This window comes from Cervus canadensis, chromosome 7, assembly GCF_019320065.1.
Source record: "Cervus canadensis isolate Bull #8, Minnesota chromosome 7, ASM1932006v1, whole genome shotgun sequence".
NCBI classification, from domain to species: domain Eukaryota; kingdom Metazoa; phylum Chordata; class Mammalia; order Artiodactyla; family Cervidae; genus Cervus; species Cervus canadensis.
The window spans coordinates 4,561,741-4,585,517 of NC_057392.1; the positions used below are offsets into that span (position 1 = coordinate 4,561,741).

The 23,777-nt window shown below is 38.0% G+C and overlaps 1 protein-coding gene across 4 annotated transcripts in view; it reads left to right on the forward strand.

The window, feature by feature from the left end:
* The window catches only part of GK5 (glycerol kinase 5), a 77,068-nt gene extending 60,347 nt beyond the window's left edge, over window positions 1-16,721 (forward strand). For 3 of the 4 annotated variants that reach the window (XM_043474211.1, XM_043474213.1, XM_043474214.1), the window contains 5 exons: window positions 1,438-1,532; window positions 7,997-8,100; window positions 9,001-9,060; window positions 9,646-9,779; window positions 13,063-16,721. In XM_043474211.1, coding sequence (XP_043330146.1) covers window positions 1,438-1,532; window positions 7,997-8,100; window positions 9,001-9,060; window positions 9,646-9,779; window positions 13,063-13,208 — 539 coding nt within the window. In that variant the 3' untranslated portion in view covers window positions 13,209-16,721. Of the gene's footprint in view, window positions 1-1,437; window positions 1,533-2,033; window positions 2,346-7,996; window positions 8,101-9,000; window positions 9,061-9,645; window positions 9,780-13,062 lie in introns of those variants that run through there. The other variant, XM_043474212.1, reaches the window with a different exon arrangement.
* Window positions 16,722-23,777: the final 7,056 nt, after the last annotated feature.

Genomic DNA, 23,777 nt, shown 5'->3' on the forward strand with positions numbered 1-23,777 from the left:
TGGGTTGCCATTTCCTTCTCCGGGGATCTTCTCAACCCAGGGATTGAACACACATCTCTGGCATCTCCTGCATTGTAGTTTTATCATAAATGTTCCATAATCTTCTTGTCTTTAATAAATCTTTCATTATTACAGTGTAAGGCCAACAATATTTATTATGACCAAGTGTTGATCCTTGTCACATGATCTCTGCTGTCATTCTCACATGCTTATTCAGGAGTCACTTCACAAACAAATGCATCTGAATGGCCAGTGAAAAATATGTCAATTTTGTTAGTTAACAGAGAAGTAAGAAATCAAGTTATTGTGCAATTCCAACTAATGGTGAAAATGAAAACCATAGACAGTATCAATTGTTAGTAAGAATATAGAGTAACTGGAACTCTCATATGGCTGACAGGAGCCTTAAATTGGTTAAAAAAAAAAAAAAACCCACTTTAGAAAATGATTTGGCAATGTCTGCTAAAGCTAGTGTAAATGTGAAAATCCTAGGACTCGCAATTCCATCCTTTGGTATGTAACAACCAGAAATATGTACATATACTTACCAAAAGGAAAATACATGTGTATTTAAAGTGGCCTGTTTATATTAGCCAAAAACTGGAAACTACCTACATATATATCAGCTGTAGAACAGTTGAATGAATTGTGTTTGGTGAGAATGGAATATGATATAGCTATGAGAATGAGTGAAGTACAGCTGCTTGTAACAAAATGAAGGAAGCTCAAAAGCGTGTTGTTGAACAAAAGCAGTTAGTATCTTGATCTTGGTGTTGGCTTCCTGAGTGTATCCACACTGAAAATTCTTCCAGCTTTATACTTAGAACCTGTTTGTCTTCCTGTGTTCATCTTCCTATATTATATACTTCAGTAAAAAAAAATATACTAAATTGGATCTTGATTTATTTTTGTTTGTTTTATAAAGATTGACTTTTAGTATGTGTATTACCAGCCCTTTAGAGAACTCATTAGAATAGTTTTTCAGTTGACTCTCTTAGTTGTTGTAGGTTAATATGGTTGACTGTTCTAGTTGGTATAGTAGCTGACCTTTTCATCAGAAAACTAGAATGAGTGTCATCTTTAGGAGAATTTTTTTTTAATGCCAAAAAACACATAGATTTGATTTTTGATCAGCCCAAATATATTTAAATGAAAAACTAAGGCCTGCTCATACCAAGCCCATCTATGAGGGTTCTCTGTTCCTCTTACTCCTTCCATGGGCTGTAAACCTTTGCAGCGGGAGAACCCACATAACACTAGAGCCGCTTGCCTTTTTGTTGACCCTTCTAAGTGAGCAACCTTTCACATAATATTTGTAATGAATGTTGATGCAGGTGAATACTAGTCATGTAGTATAATTCTGTTTGTCCCTCCCCAACCTCTTCGTTTTGTTTTAGGGTTTTTTTTTTTGGTTGTTGTTTGTTTTTGTTTTTGCAGATCTGTTCACAGATGCTGCTGAAACTGAAAAAATGGCCAAAAGCTTGGAAGATTCTGAAGGAGTTTATTTTGTTCCATCTTTTAGTGGATTGCAGGTATTTTTTTTTTAAAGTTAATTGCAATTACAAACATTTCCCTTTTCTTGTTGTTTTGCTGTCTAGTTGCTCATTCATGTCTGACCCTTTTGTAGCCCATGGACTGTAGCCCATTAGGCTCCTCAGTCCATGGGATTATCTTGGCAAGAATACTAGAGTGGGTTGCCATTTCCTCCCCCATGGGATCTTCCCACCCCGGGGATTGAACTCATGTATCAATGTTTCCTGCATTGCAGGCATATTCTTTATTGCTGAGCCACCTGGGAAGCCCCTTCCCTCTTCTTAATCACACTTAATATTATATAACTGCTATTCCCTTATCTGAAACTGTGAGCACTGAACAGAACTAAGGGGGAAAGGGTACTTTCTCAGGCTGAGAAGTTGTGTTTTTTCTTTAATGATTATCAAGCTTTAAGTTTGTTACAGTGTGTGTGTGTTTTTTTTTTTTTTAAACAGTGTTTTATTTCATTTTTATTTTTGGTTGCACCATGTTGCATGCAGGATCTTAGTTGCCCAGCCAGGGTTGAACCTGTGCCCCCTGCACTGGACCATCAAGGAAATCCCAGAAGTTGTGTTTTGATCTGGCATGAATTCCACAAGAGGGAAGAGCAAATTCTCCTGGCTTCTGCTCAGAACTCCATCTCTGTGGAAACTAAAAGTTGGCAGGTTTATTATAGAATTTTACGTAAGACCCATGGTTACTTTATCATGACTAAAAATAGCCATTTCTCAGTGAGGGAAAATAGATCAGTAAATTGGCATTCTTTACTTAGATGAGGTATACCACTGAGAATTAGAAAAGTAATGTTAAGGTATATACTACACCAATATTTTTCAGTTGTTTATAAGTTTCATTAACTTTAAAAAAAAAATCAGAATTTCTTTTGGTTAATTGTAGTGTGGGATGGTGTTTACTTTGCCTAACTAAAAAGTGAACTCAGTGAAAGGCATGATTTTATAACATTTAATTTTGTATTTAATTGAAAGATCTGTGATACTGTCTCTAATTTTAGCATATTGTTACAAAGACTTTTAAAAACTGTTTCCAGGTGTAGTATTATATAAACAAAATTCCTTTTGGGGGTGGGGAGGTGGAGTTAGTTCTGTTAATACTCCTCAAAATCTCTCCACTAAATATTTCCTCTTTCTAAAAATAAAAATTTCTTCTCCTTCTAGTCTATTCTATACTCAAACAATCACTTACAAGAAACCCCAAATTTAAGAGTTTGGATGGGGACTCCCTTGGCAGTCCAGTGGTTAAGACTCCCCACTTTCAACATGAGGGGCATAGGTTCAATCCCTGACTGGGAAACTAATATCCTGCATACCATGCATCATAGCCCGGAAAACATAACAAAAACAAAATAAAAGTTTGGATAATATAATGTAGAACCTCGTGAAAAAGAATTAGATAGAATTAGGTCAGGGTAGTTTTAAATCCCTAAAAATACCATATTTTCAAACTATAGTTTTAAACAAGCATTATTTTAATATCTATGATAATTTCCTTCTGTATACTTTATCCTAAAACACTAAGAGGTTATAGACTACATATAGAGACTGCATTGCATCTTCTTCAGAGCAAATGCGAGGCACCTGACGATCATCTATGCTAGGAAGGGAACGCAGAATATTTGTCTGATTGAGGTTTGAGGGGGAAGATTAGATGAAGAGTTGTCATCAGCAAATTGAAGTCGCTCAGTCGTGTCCGACTCGTAGCAACCCCATGGACTGCAGCCTACCAGGCTCCTCCGTCCATGGGATTTTCCAGGCAAGAGTACTGGAGTGGGTTGCCATTGCCTTCTCCAAGGGAGGGTTTAATTACTTGACTGTGGATCCTTCCCTTTTTGAAAAACGTGCTGTGGGACCTCGCTGTGACTCTGTCTTGGTAGCTCTGTCTTTAACTTCTCTACCAACTCATATCCCTGTAAAAATAATATGAAATATATAATTAAAAACCCCAAGGTAACGCTAGAGTCCTAAAGATTAGACGACACTATCACTCATATGGTTTTTAATTTTGTGTTGCTCACAGAGTATCCCTGTCCTGCCATGCGTGTAACCTGGCCATGTGTTGAGGTGGGGTGGGGGAGGACCACAGGACAGTTATTTCCTAATGTAAAATGAAACTCTCAATTGGAAACTGAAAGGTAATTCAAGCAACAATAGTGCGTTGATACTAGGCTGTTCAGAAAATAGCGGGGAGATGACTTATAAGCTGCCAGCATCAACAACTAGAGAAAATGCGGGCTAGGAGAATGGAAGGAAGGAAGGGTCATGTATCTGTGATACTGCCTTTGATTTTAGAAAACTGTTACAGCTGCAGATAGTGGAAGGCAGGATATTAAAGGCTCCTAATAACCTCAGGGGTGTCAGCTGAGAAAGGGGCATTAGAGGAACTTCGCGGACAGATGAACTTGTGGGACAGCCACGGTAGGGAATGGGCCAGGAGGGCTAGAGCTTGGGGTTGTACACTGGATGGCATCGATTGGTGCAGCCACTGTGGCTTTGTCTAGGGAGGGGCATGCTAAACTAGAGCACCCCTCACAGGTATCAGAGGCAAGCATCAGTCATCATCTACTTGATGCTGAAGTTACTGTGACATTGGCCATACATAGCAGGGTGGGCAGGACCTTGAGCTAAGTGCCAGTCTTCAACAGATGAGTAGGCACGCTCCAGTGAGGGTTCTTAGATTTGCAAGGAACAGGCTTGCTTACCTCCACGCCCCCAAGAGGAGCTGTCTATCCACACACTCCTGAGCATTGGGAATGGAGAGGAGTTAGCAGCTAACTTGGTAATTCTCAGTGTTCTTCTCTGTGGTTTCTGCCTGTCTGTGGTTCTGCTTTTTTCTTCTCCTTACCAGCTTTGCTCTGTACCATTTCTTCCTCATAGCTTCTGTTTATTGTCATTCATATCCTTCAACTTTCTGCCTTTTCACAGCTTGGAAATAAATACAGCCTTCTTCCGCCTTGTGCATCCTTTCCCCATCAGCGTCCTCTGAAGAGTTTCCTCATTCACATTTCCAGGGGAGGACTCTGGCTGGGCTAGCTTGTGTTTTCAAGCCTTGGTATACGTTGAGTCAGTTGTCTTCACGCCCTGCCGTTGTGGTGCCGGCAGTGGGATTGGGGCTTGAAACACGGCTGCTTTAGACAAGGATTCAGGTGGTTTGCTGAGACCTCCTCTCCCTGTGGCCAGCAGAGGCTGTGAACTCCCCCTCTAGTTCTGTGATGACTGGGATGTCTGAGCCACGGAAAGGTAAAGGGAGATAAAGCATGATGTTGATACAGACCTTAGCAAACCCTGACGCAGAGGTACAGTGGCTGATGGTGGTCATGGGAGACTAGAACAGTGTCCTCCTGGTCCTGGAGTGTGGAAGCCTGAGGACCTGCCATTGAATGCCATTTGTCCAGCCCAGAGCCAGGCTTGTTAGAGCAACCAACCACAAAATCAGTGGAAGACACATCTCAGAGTTACTTAAGGGTTAGGGGAGTTGATTTACAATGGAAGGAAATCTTGAGAAAGCATAATGAAAGAGTTATGAAGAAATTGAGTAGTAGTGGGAAGGGTTTGAATGAGAAATGACAACTAAAATTCAAATTGTGAGAGGACTTCCCTGGTGCTCCAGGGATTTGGACTTCACCTTTCCTGTGCAGAGTGTGTGGGTTTGAACCCTGGTCAGGGAACTAAGATGCTACATGCCTCACTGGCCAGAAAAAACCAAGACATAAATATTAGAAGCAATATTGTAACACATCAATAAAGACTTTAAAAATGGTCCTCATCAAAAAAAAAATCTTAAACAAAATTGTAGTGGCAGCTAACCTGGGAATATGTACTGTGTCTCGGGCACTGTCATAAATTCTTCACATGTGTTGTCTTATTTAATGCTCAGTAACTCAATAAGGTAGAAAATACTTGCATCATTCCATTCTGAAACTGGGGAAACTGAGATTTGGAGCCGTTCTGTCACTTGGCAGACAAAGATTCTTTGGACAAGAATCTTTGTCGAAAGCAGCCGTGTTTCAAGCCCCAGACCGGCAGCCTCTCACAGCCAGTGAGTGACACAGCTAGCTTTTAGGACTCTGAAGTCCAGGTTTTAACCACTCTGCCAGGCTGTCTCCTGGTGTGGCATAAAATATTCTTACAATGCTAAGACAACTAGAGCCAGAGGAACTTACTTTTATGGTCTAGATTGACAAGGGCAAGAGCCATGGTGGCATGAACCATCCTGCAAGCCCCCAGGAAATTAGGCTGAAGTTCCGCTGGGGACAAGGGCCTGCTGGGGCAGGTAGTCTGTGCCCCAGGCAGGAGTCTGTTGGTTTTGCTCAGGGAACCACACAGAAATTTGCTGAGTCCTGTTGTTTCTGGTCTGTTGATGGTTCTGGAGAGCTCCCTTGATGGGCTTGGCAGTGATAGATTGAAGGTGTGGCTGGAGGCTGTCTGCCCTAGCAAGATGTGGCCAGGCCTTTTAAAAGGACATTGTTTTTCCTGTTTTATCCTCCCAAAGAGAGATTTACTTGGATTAACAAATGCAGGGACATTGTAACCTATAAAGAAATTTTTAGGTTTCTATGGAATTTATAACCCCTCAAGTTGGCTTATTACTAATGGTAAAATATGTTCATAGCTATTTGTACAAAAGTGATTTCAGGCCAGTTCTATCAAGATTTTATGTGGTATATTGGAAGAAGTCATTTTTATGCAGGAAAAAAACCATAGCAAAGGAATTTCCTTACAGTCCAGGGAAATTTCACTGTCAGGGGGTAGGTTCAATCCCTGGTGGAGGAGCTGAAATCCCACAAGCCACGTGGTGTGCCCAAAAAATAAAAACAAAAAAATAGCATACTGTGCTGTACTTGGTCGCTCAGTCATGTCCAACTCTTTGCGACCTCATGGACTGTAGCCCACCAGGCTCTTCTGTCCATGGGGATTCTCCAGGCAAGAATACTGGAGTGGGTTGCCGTGTCCTCCTCTAGGGGGTCTTCCCAACCCGGGGATCGAACCCAGGTCTCCCACATTGAAGGCGGATTTTTTTTACCATCTGAGCCACCAGGAAAGCCCTAGCATACTACTAGGGACTAATTGAACTGGTTGAGTCTGACCCATCTTTGTTTTACTGTATCCTGTCATTTGGTATATAGACCAGCTTTACTGTATGTCAGCTTTTACTGTGTAAATCACCAACAGGTATTAATCATTGTGGAAAATTATCAAAATAAAATCACAGGAGGAAGAACAGCTAGGTCATGGTAAAGATAAGATGTAAAGCAGAATTTCTTCAATTGAGACATTAGGAGAAGTATTGTTTGTTCGTGGATTCAGCAGATGTGTATTGATCCCTTGTTGGGGGCCAGGTGCAGTACCAGGCCCCAGAGATACACGTGAACACATCAGATGAGTTTCTGCCTGTGATGCTAACAGTGTAGCGGGGAAGATGCAGTTTCAACAAACACAGATACATGTGATGACAAACTGTGGCACGTGATATGATGAGTTACAGGATCCCATAAAAAATGGATAGTGGGGGACCTGATCTAGTCTCTGAGATGAGAAGTTTTCCCAGAGAAAGCCGAGCCAAATTATGGAAGGGGAGTAGGATTAACTAGTAGAAGGTGTGGTAGAAAGTTTTCCAGGTAAAGGTGTGTCAGGCCCTGAAGTTAGAAGGTGCTTCTGGGCACCATTATTTCCTGACAGCCTCAGCCTATCCCTCCATCATGACCTTGTGTAGGTGTGTTGGAACTGTTCTGCCTGTTTCCTTCAGAGATGGCAAGCTCTGACTGAGAACTTTCTGTTTCAGTTTCCTGTCTCAGAATCGTCTTGCATTTCTGGCGATGCAAAGATGAATACAAACTTCATCTGATGAATGCATAATTCCAGCTCAAGATTATGGCCTTTTCAAGGCACATGTTAGGTTGAGTCATTTCCGATGTTAGTCAGTCATACTATGTAAACTAACAAATAGAGTTTAGTTTGAAAGCCTGACACTATATTGGATAGAAATTATGACACTGAAAAACACATTTTTTGCCTTGTAGTTTTCTTGAAGTCTTAACTTAGTATCTTCAAAAAGCCTTTCTACTTAGTAGACAATTTCAGTATAAACACTTTGCAGTTGGAGAAAAGGGGAAATACTAGCATTGCTTTTCATTTTCCTCATGTATCTAGCTAAGCATTTCATAATTTATTACTCTGGGCTTCAAACCCTTTTCTTTGTACAGGCACAAACAGAAGATCTGACTCACAAATCTAATATCTGTGACTCAACCTTGCTTAAGTCCTATCAAAAAGTTATTTGAATAATTGGCATAATTTGGGGGCTGTCATTTATGTTAAAACTGTCTCTAAATAAGCATTCTTTTTTTCCTAAAATGGCTATATTTTTATTATTTTACTATAATATGCTTTCAAGTCTATAGATATAATTTAGAGCAATAATTACATACTTTTATTGTCTCTTACCTTAGGCTCCATTAAATGACCCCTGTGCATGTGCCTCTTTCATGGGTTTGAAGCCTTCCACCAATAAATACCACCTTGTCCGAGCAATCTTGGAGTCTATAGCTTTCAGGTACCGGAGCCTGCCCTAAACTACCCCCTCCTCATACAGTACTGCTGTTTCCTTTTATTAATTTCTACTAAACTAAATTAAATTTTTTTTCTTAATTTTAACTCTTTATACCTTTAGTTTTCATTCATACTCTGTATGGCCCAGCTAGCTCAGTCATTAGAGCATGAGACTCTTAGTTCATACTATATGATATAATCTGTTCTTATTGCTATTTGCTATTTTTTTGCATCTCTTTTTTCCCACAATTAATAGTACCAGTACCACTTTAGATTTGATATCTGAAAATTGAATGATTTTTAAAAATAAAATTTATTATGAATAAAAAATTCAAAATTTGAACTTTGAAAAGTTTTTGTTTTCTCATTCATGAAGGAGAATTCTAATAATGCTGCTGTGATACTCAAAGATTGACTCTTCTTTCTGTATATTCCCTTTGGTCTTTTTGTTATGGGTCAGGTGTAGCTTATTAAAATTAAGAATGCAACTGTCTTGAATGGATCTAATGGAACACTTATAATGTTTACAGTTTCTCTGATTATAAAATCATTATTTTTTACATTTCATGATTTTTTAAAAATGCCATTTATGGTGTGTCATCCATACCTATTAAATGGATACTTGCTTTACATTTGTATTTGCAAGAATGGTAATAGATTAAATTCAGTTCTGAAAGAAAAAGTATGTTCTCTTGTATCAGAGTGAAAAACAGAAGGCCCTGAATCTCTTGCTTAATTGAGCATCCGTTCTTGATGTCCAGTTAGCATAATATAATGTTTTCTTTTGCATATTTTATAAATATCATGTAAATAAAACCACAGTTTCTACTATTCTAGATTGGAAAAAATAGAAAATTATTATGATATGAATTGCCTCTAAGTAGTTTCTTTGTTTTTTAACTAGAAACAAACAGTTATATGAGATGATGCAGAAAGAGATCCATATTCCTGTAAGAAAAATTCGGTATGTACACTTTGTTTCTAAGAGATTTCATTAGAAATTAGAAATCAGTGCTAGCTGCTATTGGTATATTCATCATTATGGTTATTTAGGATTTCAAAAAGAACTTATGCTTACCTTCTTTGCAATGAAATTCTTGGTCATAGGAATTGGAGAGGATGGAAAGCTAATTTTGTATTTAAGGAAAATATAGACCAATATGGAATTTGAGAGGCTCTTAGCACCTATATGTATTTTATAAAAATCTTTAATGTTTCTTTTTTGAGTGTGTGGGTATCCTTTTATCACGGAAGCTTCATGTATTTTTTGCCGGAATGTCCAAATGAATTTTTATGTTAGCTTAATTCACTTGGCCACTAGTCCCAGGTCAAGCCAGGCAGGTGGGAAAACTGATGGTAGGGACAAGGAAAGTGTTTAAAAATTGTGATCTTCAGGTCAATGCTAAGTGATATAATTTTGGAATTAAAAAGTTAAACTTTAAAAATAAAATCAAGGATCTAAACAAAAATGTGTGGATCTTTTTAAAAAGGAATAATGTTTTTATGCTTTTGTTACAGTAATTTATCTCCAATATCTTGCTCCCCACAGGGCAGATGGAGGAGTTTGTAAGAACAGTTTTGTGATGCAGATGACTTCAGACCTGATCAATGAGACTATAGACAGACCCGTCCACATTGATATGTCATGCTTAGGCGCAGCTTCTCTAGCTGGCCTTGCTGTTGGTATGTGTGGGTTTTATGAAAATGAGAACTGTCTTGCAAAACCATTTCTTGCAGATAGCATTTCTTCTCTCAAAGCACAAGATTACACCAAAGATCTGGAAAGCCTTGGCGGCCATATACTCCATACATGCATGCCCTTCACTCATAAAATACCCCTGTGACCCATACTCTTCTCTGGTGGGTCTAGCTGCACCTCTTCCATTCCTGCTGCTCTCAGTGAGAAGTATGAGGCCAGGAAAATTAATTCTCAGCTGCTCTGGTCTTTAGCATGGGAGTCTCTCTGGGTAAACTTTCTGATTAGATAATGTTTAGCTGCTAAGTCCTATCCAACTCTTTTACAACCCCATGGACTGTAGCCTGCCAGCTCCTCTATCCGTGGAATTTCCCCAGCAAGAATACTGGAGTGGGTTGCCGTTTCCTTCTCAAGGGGGTCTTCCTGACACAGGGATTAAACTTGGGTCTCCTGCATTAGCAGGCAGGTTCTTTACCACTGAGCCACCAGGGAAGCCATCTTTGGTATTAGAAACCACTTTATTCTTCTACTTGTTGAACATTTGTCTAGTTCCTGCTACCACAGTCACTGCTGGGACTAAAGTTTAAATTACATAGTCCCAGTTATGGGAGTCTCCATTGGGAGCACTCAGGCAAACCAACCCATCATTATGTGATAAAGCCAGTGAACAGCCATAGGATGAGGCAATAGGTGCAGGTCTTCCCAGAGGAGACAATGTATAGTTCAGTTTTGAAGGGGTTAGCAGACAGCCAGGTGAGGAGAGAACAGAGGGTGAAGGTCCAGTAATGAAGGCAGCTGGTGCAAAGGTCCTGGCCCATTCTGGTGCTGATAGAACGAGAGCCGGAGGGGACTCTGGGGAGGTTAGATATGTCCAGGCATGGTGCCTCTTCATAAAGAGGAGTTTGGAATTGATCTTGAATGCATAGGCGAGCCACTGAAGAATTTTAAGCAGAAGGATATGGATAGATCTACATTTGAACAGATCGCTTTGGCAATTAGTGTTTTCACTAATTAGTTGGGAGGCCAATTAGAGGGTTCCGTAGAGAGCAGGATGATGCTTGAGACTCTAGGAGTGTTTTTTTGTGTGTTCCTATATGGAAGGGAGGAGTGTTTGTACAAAACAAGATATTGTACACTTAAAAGTTTAGGCTATTTATTAATTAAAGTTATGGACCCAAAAAGCATCAAATCAAATTAAGTTCATCTTAATCTTTATTCTACTAAAAATCTCTTATCTTGGAATAAAATTGAAATAGTCACTTTCATTTGCTCATTGATGTTTGACTAATTCAAGTTGAAGAAAATAACTTTCCCTTAAATTGTCATTCTCATTCAAAAATTTAAGTTCCTCTGTATATTTCAACTCTTAAGTTTAATATAGTTGATGTTGCTTTTAATAATTTCACATGCCTAACTGAGCAAACGTAGAACTATAATAAGAAAAATGTCCTAAGTAGGTAAACAACTCTTGAAAATTGGATAAATTAAGCTTATCATTACCGTAGGTCAAATGCTCATAAGCATTCCAGTATTGTTTATAAGGTTAATCAAATTGTTCTACACTTATCACCATATGGAACTAAGTATGTCAGATTCTCTAATGCTCATAAGCATTCCAGTATTGTTTATAAGGTTAATCAAATTGTTCTACACTTATCACCATATGGAACTAAGTATGTCAGACTCTCTTGAAGCAGGCTACAATCTGTGGTATAGCAAAGAGTTGGACATAACTGAGCACACACTACCACTAAATAAAAAACACAGGCAAATTATTTTCACACATAACATAGTGGCTTGAATTGTATTTACTTCATCTGTATTTAATTTCAAAACAAAGATACTTTACTAGCTATAAGGAGCAGTTTTACCTTCTTGGAAAATCTGAAATTTCTTTTTTTTTAAATAATGATTATTTTATATTTATTTGGCTGTGTCAGGTCTTAATTGTGACATGTGAACTCTTAGTTGCTGCATACAGGATCTAGTCCCCTGACCAGGGATCGAATGCAGGCCCGCTGCATTGGGAGGGCAGAGTGTTAGCCACTGGACCACCAGATAAGTCCTAGAAAATCTGAAATTTCTGATTAGATTATTTCTCTCTCAGAAAATTGAGACATGAAGGCTATGTAGATTCTCTGTATTTTCAAAATTCATCCAGAAACCGGGTGTGTTCAATACATATTTAATAAAATAACTCTTAAAAATATATATGCCTTTAAGTGTAAATAATAAATTCTGAAAATAAGAATTTTAAGAACATATTTATTTCCATGACTATATTTATCCAATTGTGTAGTATACTAATAAAAACTATTTCTAGTCTTCTAATAACTTCTATAAATTAATATCTTTAAATACAATCTAAAATGCTGACTTTGTATAGGAAGAATGTGACCTGACAGAAAACGTTGGAAGAAAGAATTTTATATGTCAGCTTTATTGGTAAAAGAAAAATATACTTTTGGAGACTTGTCAACTATGTTAATACTTCAGAGTAGGTGAGATGTATCAAGTTTATTAACAAGAGATCCCTACCTTTTAAGACTAGGAATGATCATAGGCATGCGTTTTTTATTATAAATCACATGTCCCTCTTTGTAAAGAACAGCATATGCCAGAACTACAAGGTTTCCTTGAACTGAAATTTAAAAGCCTTGCATGAAATGTGATAGTTTTAAAAAGAAATTATTTATTATATTAATTCCCAATTTTGAATTTTGTGCTTATCCTAGGGAATTGCTTCTTACTTCCAAGATATATGATAGAAATCTTAATTTAGGGAATTCCCTGGTGGTCGAGAGGTTAGTATTCAGTGCTTTCATTGCCATGGGCCCGGATTCAATCCCTGGTCAAGGAATTAAGGTCCTGTGCAAGTTGCGCAGCATGGCCGAAAAAAATCTTAATTTATCTTTTTTTAAGAATTGTATAAAAAGAAAGTATACTATTTCTTACTTGGGTTTTTTTTTCTTTCTTAATAGCTAGTCATGAAATTAAATGATGGCAAGATATGGTTGTTCTAGAAATGATTTGGTGCCTTTCTATACAGAAATTACTCTGCTAGTTAGAAACCAAAAGATTTTTATTAAATCCTAGTGTATATTATTCCCAGGGATAGTCAGTCTAACAAAGTTCAAAGCAACAAAAATTTTGAACTGTGTTTTAAAGTAGTGACTGTTTACCTTTGCACCAGTTCACATAGGTTTGTAGGTAAACTTTTTGGGCTCATTATTTGCCTTCAAACTTGAGAATAAATTTTTTCATCTATAGGGTTTTGGAGTGACAAGGAGGAGCTAAAGAAACTGAGGCAAAGTGAAATGGTTTTCAAGCCCCAGAAGAAATGGCAAGAATATGAAATGAATATGGGGAACTGGGTCAAAGCCGTGAAACGCTCCATGAATTGGTATAAGACGTAACACTGGTGGAATGGCTGAAACCACGGAGGGCTGATCGTCGTGATGTGCAGCTGAGCCAAAACTCGGGAATAACAACGAGACCGACCGTGACCGAGAGGAGGCTTAAACTGAGCTTTGCAACCCCAGAGAAAAAGCCCTGCTTTTTGTAAAACAAAACAAAATACCCATTAAAAAAAAAAATCTAAACCTTGGTGAGAGATTGTAAGGCAACAATACCTCAGAATTTCTAAATCTTCGTTTTGTACCAAATTCCAAAGGACATTAGCCATTTCCAACTATGTTTTGACTCTCACGGGCCCTCCTCCTTTTTGTACTGGGCCTCCTTTTTGTACTGGGCCTCCTTTTAATTACAATGAAAGTAATTGTTTATTGTCTGAGTTCATGATTCCAGGTTTGTTCCAAAATGATGTGGAAAGTGTTCCCTTAATTCTTTAAAATTGAGTGAGGTACTCAAAGTCCATATAGATAGAAAGAAAGAAAATGACTGAGGAAACAGGGAATTTTGAAACATCAATATTTTTTGTTGAAAGCCATAATTGTTCAATGTTGTATCCAATATTAACTCAATATGTCTCTCTCAGATAGGCTTACTTGATGGCCAGTTGTTTCCTTTATTGAGCTTAAAGGCACTGCCTTAATTTTCCCTTGTTTAACTAAAATCTGAGCTTTTTTTATATATTGCGAAACTCTGAAAAAAATAATTTTAGTTAATACAACCAAAAAGGTTATCGATTCATAAGGAACAAGAAAGTACTAGGTTGGCCAAAAGTTTCCATAACATTTTATGGAAAAACCTGAATGAACTTTTTGGCCAACCCAATACTTCTCAGATAGCATTTCTTTCAAAAACTTCTGCCTGAAGTATAACATCTCATTTTTTATAAAATGCAGGTAGTAGATACAAATCTTGCCTTTCTTCTCCTGTTCCTTATTTGTTGAGATGCTAGTGTAAACATCTTTTGTTTTTATTAAGTGCCTGGTTGACAGAGCTTCCTTTGAAGACAGTGCCCTAATTGATTGGCGACTCAAGAATTGCCTTCACTGGGGTATTTTAGTTGTGTGTTGGTGTCTTATTTTAGCCCAGTCTACTCATCTCACCAAGATCGCTGCTGACAGGGGATGGGAATGCAGTTGTGCTAGTGACTGACCCTCACACACTGAGCCAGAGGTCACAGGGAGGAGCCAGGGAGAGGTCTCCATTGTCAGACTCTCTTTATGGAAACAGGGTAGAGAGGTGAGTGTTGTGAGAAGCTTCAGGCCGGGTGTAAAGTCATCCTAAGACAAGTTGATCACCTTCCAGCATCTTCTCCTGTTATTTGCCCCTCCCTACTTGTGGACTGGGTTCCTTTTTTTTTTTAATTGGCGTATGATTGATTTACAATGTTGTTAGTTTCTGCTGTACAATGAAGTGAATCAGCTGTCTGTATACATATATACATATATCCCCTTCCTCTTTGACCTCCCTCCTTTCTCACCCCATCCCGAGTTCCTTTTAGATTTGTAGTAATAATGTATTTCCCTCTTAGTCAGACTTTATCCCATAAAGTCCTACAGTTACAGAGCTAGCTGCTAGATAATGTAATCAAAGAAGTGACTATTTTTCTTTCTTTTTAAAATTTTAAATTCATTTATTTTTTAATTAAAGCATAATTGCTTTACAGAATTGTGTTGGTTTCTGCCAGACATCAACATGGATCAACCATAGGTGTACATTGCCCCCTCCCACCTCCCTCCCCATCCCACCCCTCTAGGTTGATACAGAGCCCCAGTTTGAGTTCCAAATTGTGCAGCAAATTCCCATTGGCTGTTTGTTTTCCATATGGTAGTGAAGAAGTGACTTTCTTAGAGAATTTTGCTGTTGCTATCACATATGTCCATCTCAGAGACAGATAGTGAAGTGAAAGTCACTCGGTCGTGTCCGACTCTTTGCAACTCCATGGACTGTACAGTCCATGGAATTCTCCAGGCCAGAATACTGCAGTGGGTAGCTTTTCCCTTCTCCAGGGAAACTTCCCAATTCAGGGATCAAACCCAGGTGTCCTGCATCGTAGGAGGATTCTTTTGCAGCTGAGCCATGAGGGAAGCCCAAAATAGTCAGAGTCAGAGACAGATAAGATCACAGATATTGGATTTGGAAATATTTTTGTTAAACGAAGGTGTTTTGTTTACAATAATAAATCAGCTCCCTTATGTAGATAATATTTTCATTCTTTCAGTTTCTCACACCCTTTTTTTTTTTTTTTTTTACAAACTTAGTGACCAATTATAAGCTTTCTTATAGAAGTCATTTGAAAGCTGCTCTGTTGTTTTCCTATTCCTTATTGACTGCTTCTCAGAGGGTATGATTTCCATAGGAAATCATTCTTTTTGTATTAGGATATAATGCATTGTAATATTATTAACACCTAAGTGTTTGTTAGTTTATTCATTTTCCACATTATTCTTCCTTATCATAAAACCACAAAATAAAGGAGAAATATATTTTAATAATGGGTACAGGAAAATAATTTTGAATATCTTTGACTGGAGTTGAGCATCTCCTCAAAAATCACTAAGTTTTTTCTTCTGTTAATTTAGGAGATAATCTTTCATTTTTAGTATCTCTGGCTTTTTTCTTAGGAACGGAGTTATTTAATTTTTTGTCAGATTTGATCTAAATCACAAACGTGACCACATTGGTTTCTGTGGTTGTAGAAACTGTTGATTATCAAAATCAATTGAGCAAAAATATTGTCCTATCTTTCTAGTTTATTTTTCATGTGTATGCTGATAATTGAAGTTAAAACTATTTCTGTGTTAATATTTCTCAGCATGTTTTATTTCCTCACTATGGATCTACTATATCTTGGATCTAGTCAAGGAGGATCTAGCTATCTTGTCAAGGAGGAGAATCTTACTGTACAGTCCTTCTTAAAGTGGTTCTAAATGCTTTTATACTCTAGACTTACTGATTTTTAAATTTTTTAATATCCAACCACACCTTGGCTTCTCAGCCTCAGCATCATTGACATTTGAGGGCAGATAATTCTTTGTTTTGGGGTGCTGTGTATTATATGATGTTTAGTAGCAGATCCCTGAGCTTCACCCTCTAGCATCTCTCTACTTACTGTGGCAAAATGTCTCCAGCATTGCCAAATGTGCCTGGGAGACAAATGACCCCAGCTGAGAAGCTCCGAGGTAGGCTGTTGGAAGAAAATTGAAGACTCAGTGAATTCAAAGTGTCTGTCCTACTCCTTTTCTCTCTGCTTCATTGTTACCTTAGGAAACAGTTAGCAAAAAGAAGTGATACTATTTTAAAATAAATAGTGGTTCTTCTTTGCTGGTTAATAAGGTGGGGAAAAATGTCATGTTGTAGTCGTTTTCTGCTGTTTTTACCCAGCTACCCTCACCCCCCGGAGAAGGCAATGGCGCCCCACTCCAGTACTCTTGCCTGGAAAATCCCATGGACAGAGGGGCCTGGTAGGCTGCAGTCCATGGAGCTGCTGGGAGTTGGACACGACTGAGCAACTTCACTTTCACTTTTCACTTTCATGCATTGGAGAAGGACATGGCAACCCACTCCAGTGTTCTTGCCTGGAGAATCCCAGGGACGGGGGACCCTGGTGGGCTGCCGTCTGTGGGGTTGCACAGAGTCAGACACAATTGAAGCAGCTTAGCAGCAGCAGGACCCCCGTCACCCCCATGTCTGTATTCTCCGTGGTCTTAATGAGTGTGTTGATGACTTCAGTATAGAATTAATATAGTCGCCAGATCATCTTTGATTTGATCTGCCTTTTTGTTTCCTTTTCATCTCTGAACAAAGGGGATGAATTCTCTTTTAGCTGCCTTTGTGCAAGCCTCTACCAAACTAGAAGATCCCTGCAAGCAGAACCCATGTCTGCTTCCACAGAACTTAACTCTGTGCCTTCCTATTCCTGGGGTGAATTTTTACTTTGTGTTTATAAGTGCAACTTTTTTTTACCTATACATTTTATCCTTTATGTTACATATGTGTATTGACAGGGAGCAACTTCTGTTTGTTACAGTAAACTATGTTTTTTTGAATTCAGAAGGACTACTTTATTATGAGAGCTATTACTAGAATCTTCATACTGTTTATTTTAAAATTCTTCTTATGTTTATACTTTTGCATATCTATTTGTGTAGGGATACACATCCATAAATACACATTAACTTTCTAAGGTACAACTGAAGCCTTTTTTTTTTTTAACTGAAGTCTTTCTATTTACAGGTTTTGTGTATTTAACTGCAGATGACTAACGCACAAAATCTGAGGAATGCCAAACACTCTCATGTTAGAGGGAAGAAACTTCAGAAATAGTCCCTTTTGCCAGGCATTTATACTGAGGACCAGTCCTTAATTAAAAATAATTTAGTCCAGGAGTTTGGCAGTAATTTTAAAGCTCTTTGAGGGGGGCCATACCAGAACCCTGGGGTTCCTCAACTTTAAGTGATTTTTTTTTTTTTTTAACTTTAAGTGATTTTAAGTAATCTCAGAGATAGCTTAGAAGGCTTGAATCTACCCTGGAGGATTCCAAATCCCTTTGGGAAATTTATATCATGTTTCTCAATTAGAATTAAAAGCCTGAAACATACCCTGGACCTATTTGGTCCCATAGTCCTCATCCTGCATACCCAGGTCATCTGGTTGAAACCAACCTAAGGGGATAGCCTCAAAGAAGCCAAACAGGCCATCGAGAATCATGTTGTTTTTTAAAGTTGTGGATCCTCATAGCTGTAGTTTGGCACCAGCATCTATTGTGAGTCGCTAGCCATTTTGTCACCATACTCCCATGGGACACTTACCCCTAGAGGGATGCAGGATGATCATGGGAATGGAAATGATAGAGTCAGGAACCTGCCAAATAAGATGTTTCTAAAATTTGCTATTATTCTATTTTCACTCCCCACTTTACATTTGGTTTATTAAAATGGCTGTGTCTATACAGATATCTCTATTGTTAAGGAAATACATGATAAGATTTCCAATTTAAATGAGCCATATCTTTACAAGAAACTGCCAAACTCTTTTCCAGAGTAGCTGTACCATTTTATACTCCCACCAGAAATGTATGAGTGATCAACTTCTCTACTCACCAGCATTTGATGTTGTCACCATTTTTTACTTTAGCCACTTTGATGAGGATGTGGTTTACTCAGTGTGGATTGAATTTGCATTTCCCTAATTAATAATAATATTGAATATTTTTTTATGTGCTCTTTTGCCATCTGTTTATCTGCCAGTGAAATGTCTGTCCATTTCTTGTCTGTTTGCTAATTGGGTTGTTTGCTAAATGAGCCATATCTTTAAAGGAATATCTTTTTTAAAAACTAAAAAAACAAAAAATCAGTCCAGCGACTTAAGAAGTCACTAAGTAGCATTTTCAAATTCTCCTGGGCAAAAATGTACATAGTATTTGAACAGGATTTTGTAATGTACCGAGCAGAAGAACTTTCATATTCTTTTCATACTCATTATACAATGTGATACTAATACTGTATAATAGTAAAATAGTTTTAAAGATACCTTCAGTTAGAATGTTAAGTATACAAATACATGTCTTGAACATAGCTATCATAATGCTAAAATAGTCTTTATTTTAAATAAGCTGACTTGTGTAAATGTTTCAGAATGATTTTGTGGAAAATTAATTAGAACTTTCCTATTTGTGCAAGACAGTTATTGTAATATCCCAATTCATCTGCATCAGTAAATTTATCATTTTATTTTTCTGATGTTCTTTATGAACTTCATAGTTTTATTAAATAGTCATTGAAAACCTCACAAATCATTGTTAAGATCTATAGATGAAATTGAGAATGCAGAATAAAAGGAATCTTTTTCATATATATGTGAATTTTCCCCTTAACTTTTTGTCTGTTTTTAACTTTGGATTCATTTAAAAATTTTACCTGGAAATTCTTATTTAATATTATTTCCTGTTTTGGTTTCTGAACATTAAGTATGTCACAGAAGAATAAGCATGTGTTAACTTCAGTTGTGACTCAAGGTAAGTTTGGGCTCGTGTTTTCCTTTTAACTAGAAGAAAAAAATGGGGCTTAATATGGTTAAAGAAGAAAGGTTTTCTGTAACTCAGTATCTTTAGATACTGTTTAGACTTACTCTATATTCTGCTTTCTTGCACAAAGGAAATTGCTAGAGAAGAGACGTAATTTTTTTGTAGTGGGAAAAAGATGATACAGTCTCTTGTGAAAATATACTGTATACCTAAATGTTTAGGAAGTTTTTAAATAACTGGAGGAAATAATTTCAAAGGCTAATATGATGGGATTAACCTAGCAGCTCTTAAAAATCCATTGTGAAAATTTTAAGATTATTCCAAAAGTTACAATAAAACAGTGAGTGATGATCTGAACATATTGTGTATTAAAGCCATTTTTATTTAATGTTTCTCTGTTGCTTCACATATGTACACATAAATACTGATATCCCGATGATGGTGGTAGAGGATTCATCAGACAAATCTAGATTCTATTCCCTGATGGAAGTGGAGCCATGGTTCATTCTGCAGTAGGAACTTTGAAGGATGATAAACATTCAGTTATTAGAAGAAAGGAAGGGGTTTGTTTTTTGTTATTCAAGTCATATTAGTTTGATAAAGAGGACAAGGAAGGGGGAGATACGTGGAGCTGACTTTTCTGAAATTCATGTGACTATAAATTACACTGAATAATATAAAATTATTTTTAAAGAATGTGATTGTAAAAGAAATTGTAGGAAAAATTTAATGAAAATGATAGGGAGTAATAGTGAGTTTTTTTTCTATTTAGAAACAACCCATTAAGAGGTGGAAAATATAAGGCAATTATCATGTGTGTGTGTTAGAGAGTTGCTCATTAGTGTCTGACTCTTTTGGACCCCATGGACTGTAGCCCACCAGGCTCCTCTGTACATGGATTTTCCCAGGAAGAGTACTGGAGCAAGTTGCCATTTTTCTCCTCCAGGGGATCTTCCTGACCCAGGGGTCGAACCTGCATCTCCCGAATTGGCAGGCGGATTCTTTACCACTGTGCCACCTAGGTTGTTGTTGTTCAGTCACTAAGTTGTGTCTGACTCTTTGATTGCAGCATGCCAGTCTCCTCCATCCTTCACTATCTCTCAGAGTTTGCTCAAATTCATGTCCATTCAGTCTGTGATGCTATCTAACCATCTCTTCCTCTGTTGCCCCCTTCCCGTTTTGCCTTCAAACTTTCCCAACATCAGGTCTTTTCCAATGAGTGGCCACCTCTTCGCATAAGGTGGCCAAAGTACTAGAGCTTCGGCTTCTGCATCAGTCCTTCCAGGGAATATTCAGGGTTGATTTCCTTTAGGATTGACAGAGAAAGGAAGGGCAAACCAGGTGGGTTCAGTGGATACACATGTCTAAGATCATCAGACTACTGACTTGATGCATAGTTTATTGCATGTCAGTTTCACCTTAATACAGCAGAAGGGGAAAAGTCTTGCTACTCTGATATGCTATTGAGATCAGCAGCCTCTGGGTCACCAGAGTGCTTTTCACAAAAACTGCATTGCAGGCCTCACTCCAGATCTACTGGAACAGAATCTGTTTAAAATCTAAAATTCCCTAGTATTTAGAATTTTTTAAAAAAAATTGAAGTATAGTTGATTTCTAGTATTTGGTTTTCTAACTTTTATTTTGAAATAGTTGTAGACTTACAGGAAAGTTCTAAAAGTATTAATAGTACACAGAGTTCCGTCCCCCAGCTTCTCCTAATTTACATCTTACATAACTGTAATTGCTCAAAATGGGAAATTCACATTGATACGGTAGTATAAAGTAATCTACAAACCTTACCTGAATTTTGTTGGTTTCCAAACTATTGTCCTTGTTCTGGCCCAGGATTCAATCCAGGATCCCACGTTTCATTTAATTTTCATGTCTTCTTAATCTCCTGCAGTCTGTGACCACCTAGTCTTTCTTTCATGAACTTCACATTTTTTAAGAACACTGGTAGTTATTTTATAAGATGGCCCTCCATTTAGGTTGGCCTGATATTTTTTTCTGATTAGGTTAAGGTTCTGAATTTTTGTTAGAATCCTGCAGAAGTGATGTCCATGGCCTCAGTGCATCCTATCAGGAAGACATCAGTATGTCTTGTTATTGTTGTTAACCTTGATCCTTTGGTGAAGAGGATGACTGCCAGGTTTTTCCATCATAAGTTTACTATTTTCTCCTTTGCAGTTAAGAGTCTTGTTAGGAGGGACTTCCCTGGTGGTCTAGTGCTAAGACTTCATGCTCCCATTGCAGGGGGCCTGGGTTCAATTCCTGATCAGGGAACTAGATCCCACATGCTGCAACTGAAAGTTCTCACGCCACTACTAAGACCCATCACAGTCAAATAAATAAATAAATAAATAAATAAATATTTTTTAAAGAATCTTGTGAAGAGATACTTTTAGACCATGTAAATTTTCTGTTTCCCATCACAGTTTCACTTACTAGTTTTAACATCCATGGATGCTGCTTCTCTGCAACAATGATTCTTGTACTATTTGCCTATTATTGGGAATTTTCTATTTCCACTTCATTATTTCTTTACATTTAATTCATTGGAATTCTACTGTTGGAAATTCTACAAGGGAAAGCTGTTGCCTATTCTCCATTTATTATTCAATTATTTATATCATTATTGGTCACCTCTTGCCCCATTCCACATCCTCTTAGGCCACATTTTTATTCCAGTTGTAGCAATCTGCTACCCAAGTGTAACATGAAAACATCTCACTTTACCATATCTCTGGTTTTCTGAGCTGGGATTTCTCTGCCTCCCAGCTTGGAATACTCATTTAAACTCATTCTGTCATTTTTCACCCCTGGTTAAGTCTGGAATGCTAGAGAGTTGCTACCATATGATAATGTGTAAACAATGGGGACAGGAGCCAGTGTATAAATATACCTCTCTCTATTAGTTAGCAGATATAATAGTTTGCATCTGCTAATCCCAACCTCCCACTGCATCCCTCCCCTACCCCATTCCCCATAGAAACCACAAGTCTGTTCTCTATAGCTGTGAATCTATTTCTTTTGCATAGATAAGTTCATTTGTGTCGTATTTTAGATTCCACATATAAGTGATGTCACATGATATTTGTTTTTCTCTCACTTCACTTAATAGGTCCACCCATGTTACTGCAAATGGTATTATTTCGTTGTTTTTTTTTTTTGGCTGATTAATATTCCATTGTAGACAGGTACCGCATTTTCTTTATCCATTCTTCTGCTGATGGACATTTAGTTTGTTTCCATGTCTTGGTTATTGTAAATAGTGCCGCTATGAACGTAGAGGTGCATGTATCTTTTTGAGTTATAGTTCTATCCAGATATATGCCCAGGAGTGGGACTGCTGGATCATATTATCATTATTTCTTATACCTCATATATACTCTATGTTTTTAGGACAAGTGAAATTTTATCCTAAAAATAATTTTGGGTTTGATATTAAGAAGAGGTTACTTTTACTAATGATGACTGTGAAATCTTCCCACTGAACAAACCAAGTCATTCCAGAAATGTAATAAGGAGAAAGTTGGGTCCCTCACTAAAGAAATTCCAGGGCTTTGATTCCACTCTGCCCTTTTAATGTGACTAAAGGGCTTATAATAGGACTGTCTCTGGAAGACAAGGCCTTGATGTTCTCTTAAGAGTTATTTCTTTTGTCACTGGATGGATTAGATGTGAAAACAGCGTGTTAAAAAAAAAAGTCATATCTGCAACTGCAAAAGTCTAGACAACTATGGATCTTTGCAAGTGGCAGAAAGGGATCAGGAAAGACTTTGTCACTCAGAGTGTAGCGTCTGATGAAGCAGTTGGAAATTTGTTGGAAATACAGATTCTACACCCCACCTCAGACCTGCCGATCTAGAGTCTGAATTTTAATAAGACCTCTAAGTGATTCCTGGGCACATTAAAGTGTGAGAGACACTGGTCCAGGGGCCATAGCGCTCCACCTACTGAAAGTAGTGCCCAGCCCCAGGAGAGAGGCAGCACAGACAGTTTCCTCAGGTTTAACTCTTAACAGATCTCTTTCATGGCCAGTGGCTTGTTGGCCCACAAATTTACAAGTAGAATTTTTATTTATGTTTGTCTCTTCTTTCCAAATGTGCTAGGCTGTGGCGCTCTCATCCGTTCAATAAAAACTTACTGAGCTTCCCTAAGGCACCGAGGATATTGTAGTGAATAAGATGTGTGTGTGTGTGTGTTTAGTCGCTTTAAGTCGTGTCCGACTCCTTGCGGCCCCATGGACTGTAGCCCACCAGGCTCCCCCGTCCATGGGATCTCCCAGGCAAGAATATTGGAGTGGGCTGACATTCCCTTCTCCAGGGCATCTTCCTGACTCAGGGATAGAACCTGTGTCTCCTGCATTGCAGGCAGATTCTTTACCACTGAGCCAGCCACCAGAGAAGCCCAGTGAATAGGATGATAGAACTCCAAATTGCAAGGAACTTGCAGTCTAACAAGGGCTTCCCTGGTACTAAATGATACAGGATACAGGTACTAAATGAGTAATTGCAAGTTTCATGAATGTTAGAAAGACAATTTTATG